This window comes from Bufo gargarizans, chromosome 3 (genome assembly GCF_014858855.1).
Source record: "Bufo gargarizans isolate SCDJY-AF-19 chromosome 3, ASM1485885v1, whole genome shotgun sequence".
Lineage (NCBI taxonomy): Eukaryota > Metazoa > Chordata > Amphibia > Anura > Bufonidae > Bufo > Bufo gargarizans.
Genome location: NC_058082.1, coordinates 456,419,935 through 456,425,934, shown reverse-complemented (window position 1 = coordinate 456,425,934; position 6,000 = coordinate 456,419,935). Strand labels below are relative to the sequence as shown.

Genomic DNA, 6,000 nt, shown 5'->3' with positions numbered 1-6,000 from the left:
TAGAGGGGCATCAGCACTCAGCACACAATGACTTCATAATGACCCTGCTGGACTTTGACGTTACACAAAATGTCTTCCTGTTAGGGAGCACCTGTGCATTAATGTACACAAATCTGTACCTTGGATGGTGGGAGGACAGATGTGTGTTTACAGATGAAATGGCCAGATGAACATTATATATAGACCTCTGGGTGAGGTATATAGACGATGTCCTCCTGTTATGGACCTCATCTGTATCAGACTTTAATGGTTTTATGCAGGAGTTCATTGTGAACAACCTTGGTATGACTTTCACTAGTGAAATTCATAAAACATGCATAGCTTTCCTGGATCTCATGATAAGAAAAAGCCTCCTGGAACAATTGACACTATAGTGTTTAAAAAGGCCATGGCCACCAATAGTTTCCTGTTGTGGGGGAGCCACCACCCCCTACCTCTTAGGAGAGGTATCCCTAAGGGGACAATACTTGCCGATGTAAAAATATTGTAGCTCCCTACTGGAATTCAAGAGAAGAGGCTTCCCTGACGCCATACTGCGTGAGGCCTATCAGAATGCATCCATGAAAGAAAGTAGTGATCTACTGGTTTCCCGGGAGAGGGCAGAAAGTAATGGAGTGACTCGAATTATTGGTACATATGATATTAGACATCCTTAAAGTGGCTGCGTCGCTGAGACACCAAAAGTGACTGACCTTTTATAGAGGAAAGAACCTCTGAGATCACTTGGTACACAGTTTGGAAAATTCAAACGGGAAGACGTGGCTTGACAAGAAGCCTGTCTGCATTTTTAGATGTGGTTACTGCACGGCATGTGATTGTAACAAAATGGGGCCCATGTTTTTTCATGATGTTACAACAGGATGTTAATATAGGAGCCGATACTTCATCAATTGTTCCTCAGAATGGGTCATTTACCTTCTTCACCTGTCTCTGTCCTATGGGCTATGTGGGGAAGACCTTTAGGCAATTTTCCTTCGTATACAGGAACATATTAATGATGTCCTAGGCAAATGAGACACCTCAGTGGCAAATCATTTTGTCACCATGCTTGGGGGGGGGGGGGGGAGTCACAATGGACCTTTAAGCTGCATACCTTGAAGCCGGAGGGGATTAATGACTACATCTCCTTCTCCTGTTTCATTGACTAATGGGTCTCTGAGCAGCCTTTATACCTGGGTGAATTGCCCATTTATTTGGCTGCCTTTTATAAGTGCCATCTATTGTATGTGCCATCTACTGAGGCCGCCTCTCTTCCTTCTTCTTCTCCCTTAACCTCTTGGTTTATTAACTATATCATGCACCTTATTCTACATAGTTGTCTCCCTTCTAATATATTTTTTCTGCAACCGCTGGTTGTAGAATTGAGCCCCTGAAATGGCTATTTTCTTATTTCTTTGATAGATCATGGCCAATCCTGTTCTAGTTTCTTACCACAGTCTTCAGTACCCTTACCAATCTTGGTCTGGGTCCTCTCTCTAAGACTCCACCTCACAGCATTCAATCGTATCCTGTTCGGTGGCATTTGGGCTTGCTACATACTTGACAGCCTGTAGCCCTGCACGGGGCACAATGGAAGTAGCCCATTCCCATGGTAACACTTTCTTCCAGGCACCACCTCTATCCACCTACATGAGCCCCGATGACACGACAATGTCATGCGCACAGAGCATGGCTTGACCTGTGATGCGGGCATCTGGGGGAATGGTCTTCATTATAAACAGCCAGCGTGACGCGCATGGCCATACCAGAGTCGGCAGCGCTACGCTATGTCAGCTTGAAGCAGTATCTATCTATGATGTGTACACTGCCCTACACTAATGGCAGTAACAAATGAATAATATCAATATCCTATTGATGGCTGAGGAAATAGGAATATCAAAATGTGTAAGGTCTTTTAACTAGTGAATCACCACTGGCCTTTTTATCTTAGGTGTGGTGGATATTTAGGGGTTGTCTATAGTGTCACTTCGGATACCTAACAAAAAATCTATAGTCTTTCTATATCCAACTACCCCTGTGTATTTCCAATCACAGTTTGGGAGAGTGTCGGTTTTGGTCTGCATTAAGATAATAGCAGATAATTGAAGCTACACTCGGTATTAGGCTACTTTCACATTCGCGTTTGGTGCGGATCCATCTTGTATCTGCACAGAAAGATCCGCACCGATAATGCAAACGCTTGTATCCGTTAATAACGGATCCGTTTGCATTATTTATTCAAAAAAAGTATGACGGATCCATCTTGACTTACATTGAAAGTCAATGGGGGACGGATCCGTTTTCAATTGCACCATATTGTGTCAATGAAAAACGGATCCGTCCCCATTGACTTACATTGTATCCGTTAGGCTCCGCATAGTCAGACGGTCACCAAAATGCTGCAAACTGCGTTTTAGTGTCCGCCTGAAAAGCGCAACAGAGACCAAACGCAGACAAACTGATGCATTCTGAACGGATCCTTATCCATTCAGAATGCATTGGGGCTGAACTGATCCGTTTTGGGCCGCTTGTGAGAGCCCTGAAACGGATCTCACAAGCGGACCCAGAAACGCCAGTGTGAAAGTAGCCTTAAAGGCATTAGGGAACAGATAATTAATACTGTGCCACATATGAGCAATTCATCTGGCACAGATATCAGTTACACTGCAGCATGAATGACATTAGCTGTGGTGAGAGGTCACTCTGAACTCAGCTTGTATCCAATGCATATCTGATAGTATATATAACCTTGTGGATATAATGTGTTCAGTCTGATGTTCCCCTAGCTTGGGCCAGTGCACTATTGATTTTATTTGTTTTAGTTTTGGATTTTAGTGCATATCAATAAAGTATTTTTATTTTAATATTTATTCACACCCCAGCATCAGTGAAAGTTACCCCCTTTTGGATATGCCTACTTTCTGGAACTCAGTGAACTGTTATTTCCAGGGTCACCTTAAGTTTCCAGTCCGCCCCTGGTCTTTCTGTTGCAAAATTCCAATTCCCTTGCTTCATTTTACACAATCATACAGATAAATAATACAATTCTGACTACCTTGAGCCACCATTAGGGGGCGCTTACTGAGGTTTATTATTGAATGGTAGCTAAATAATTCTGTCTTCAGTACAGTATTCTGAAACTTGGTCTGTAAGCTAAAGCTGAAAGTCACATCCAGTATGGCTCTAAGGGTACTTTCACACTAGCGTTAAAGTTTTCCAGCATTGAGTTCCGTCCTAGGGGCTCAATACTGGAAAAATGCATCAGTTTTATCCCAATACATTCTGAATGGAAAGCAATTCGTTCAGTATGCATCAGGATGTCTTCAGTTCAGTCACTTTTACGGTATTTGGCCAGAAAAAATACTGCAGCATGCTGGGGTATTTTCTCCAGCCAAAATTCTGGAACACTTGCCTGATTGCCGGATCCAGCATTAATTTCCATTGAAATGTATTAATGCCGGATCCGGAACCGGTTTCCCGGTCTGCGCAATCGCAGACCTTTAAAAATGTGAAAAAAAGAAATACCGGATCCGTTTTTTCCGGATGACACCGGAGAGACGGATCCAGTATTTTAATGCATTTGTCAGACGGATCCGGAAACAAATGGTATCCGTTTGCACACGGATTTCCGGATCCGGGAGGCAGTTCCGGCAACAGAACTGCCTGCCGGATTCCTCAAACACTAGTTTGAAAGTACCCTAATGGGGGACCACAAGGCCTCATGGACACAATGACTGCAACGCAAGCACTCACCTCAATCCCCTGCCACTCCCGTTCCAACCCTCACCAGCTCCACGTTGGTCTCTGCTTCCTGATGAGTCAACATATAGGAAATGTCTGCTTAGCCAATCACTGGGTCACATGGATCACCAGGATGGCCAGTGACTGGTTCTGTGCCAGGAGCACTAGGAAACAGAAACAATAGGGGACCCAGCATGCATCGTAACATGAGCGCTGCGGGATACATGGAGGTGAGTATGACTTATTTGGGTTTTTCATGCCATTATGAGAGTTTAAAACAGATTGATTAAACAACCCCTGTTATAGAGAAACTGATGATAAAAAATAATTTCACCCAGTCCTATAACGTCAAGTGTCCAGTGTCTGCCCCCAAAGTACTCTGGCTCATGTATAAGCAAAAGTACAACATGAATTCCGCAGATTGTAAATGATATAAAAAACATTTGGATGGTTTTCTTAAAACATGAAAAACAAATAATACCTAGTACACAATCTATGCCGTGAATTTTGTTATGTCTTGGATTCATACGCAGGCTACAAATGGGAAATTTGCCCTGGGGTTGTCAAGAGAATCCAATTAAATCTAAAATGTTTTGAAAATAATATGCAAAACAACATTAGTCCATTTTCTTATTAATGGACACGGACAAAGGCAAACGAAAGGTCAAAATATGTTTCATAAGTCACAGTCACACAATGAAAACGCAGAGAGAACCCTGGTTATCGCATACTACATTTTATTTCCTTATATAGGAGCCGTGCACATAAATGCATTGTTTATTGTATGGAGCACACTGGAACTACAGAAATGTATACATTACGAATAAAAGGATGTTTAAAAAAAAAAAAGTCTCATTCTTGTACACCTAACAAATCCTCGAGAAAGAACATGTAGTTCACAGTCTTCACTGCATCTGATGTTGTCTGTCCACTCCACTCAGCATCAAACTGAAAAGAAAATGATAAAAAATGTAAATGATTTGGCAGAAATGATAAAATAATTAAACATTTCATCTTAAGCAGAAATGGAATGTGCGCACATGTTGGAGACCTCTCCAGCTGGCTAACCTACTTCCTCTTCATCATCTCTTCTTCATCCTCATTCCTTTCCATTTTAATAAAAAAACTAACAAAAATAACATTGCTCCTCTGTAGTTTTTATAAGCCGCCTGATATTATCTGGAATAACTGCTAAACTTTAAGTGTGAATTCAGAAGTTCTGCCCTTGGTGCATTTATCTGTAAAAAATGGGGGAATTCATCAAGGACCAGTTTTCCGATGGTCTATGATATAAGGAGGATGTGACTAATTTACCCAATTAGTAGCCCAAGTGCCTAGAATGACGCCTCTCCCTCCCCTGCCCCGCCGCAGCGCTTCCATCTGTATCGCTGTCCTAAGGACGGCGATACATATGACTATGGAGATGAGGGCTTCCACAATGGAAGCGCTCATTTTCCCCGATCCGCTCTCCGCCCTGACTCTCACCATATTCTCAGGAAGGGAGATTGACCCGTTGCCCCCCTTCCTGGATCCGCCAGTGGCTGCCAGCCTGTAAAAATAGATGCTGACGGCACCCCCCTCTTCTTGCTCTCTCTCAGATTTTCAAATATAATCATTAAATTCAATGTCCCTTTATGTAGATATTTATGACTTAGGAACCTACACAGAGCAGACATGGACCCCATAATTTAAAAGTTGAGAGTCCTTTCAAAATATCTATGCTGCACAGCATTTTCTAGACACCGCAGACAGTCACTGTTTCTGTTAGTAGTACATGGGCCTCTGGGACCTTCACCTATTGAGAAAGCAAGGATCCAATAAACACTTATGTATCTCTATGAAGAGAAGTCACTGACTCTGCTATATCCAAAACGCCAATAAATTTCAGTAGAAAGGGTATGCATGGTCACCTCTTCTATATGTGACTGCTATCGGAGGGTCAGATTTAGTTATCCCCATAACTCCCATAGATTTCAGCAGAAGGGATGTGCATGGTCACCTCTTTTATATGTATATATATTTGTATTCACAATAAAATAATTATAAAGCATCTCCTTGTCTTGTTCATCCTAGAAAATGATGAAGTAATTGACAACTTGGTTGGTAGAAAATACTTTAAAACTTTTATTTTGCTGTATAGAAGTTCAGGGAAAGGATATGGAGGAATCATTCCACAGTATTGAAGCAGAACAGGGTTCAGAAGGGGAGTTTACAGCCTGGGTAATAGGAACGATCCTATTACACCTTGCTTCACTGACTGCGGATCCAAATTGCCATTAT

At 42.1% G+C, this 6,000-nt stretch overlaps 1 protein-coding gene across 2 annotated transcripts in view; it reads right to left on the bottom strand.

Annotated features, from left to right (window-relative positions):
• Window positions 1-4,448: 4,448 nt before the first annotated feature.
• EFHC2 (EF-hand domain containing 2) overlaps window positions 4,449-6,000 on the bottom strand; it is an 82,516-nt gene continuing 80,964 nt past the window's right edge. For both annotated transcript variants that reach the window (XM_044283593.1, XM_044283592.1), the window contains exon 15: window positions 4,449-4,668. In XM_044283593.1, coding sequence (XP_044139528.1) covers window positions 4,573-4,668 — 96 coding nt within the window. In that variant the 3' untranslated portion in view covers window positions 4,449-4,572. The remainder of the gene's footprint in view (window positions 4,669-6,000) is intronic.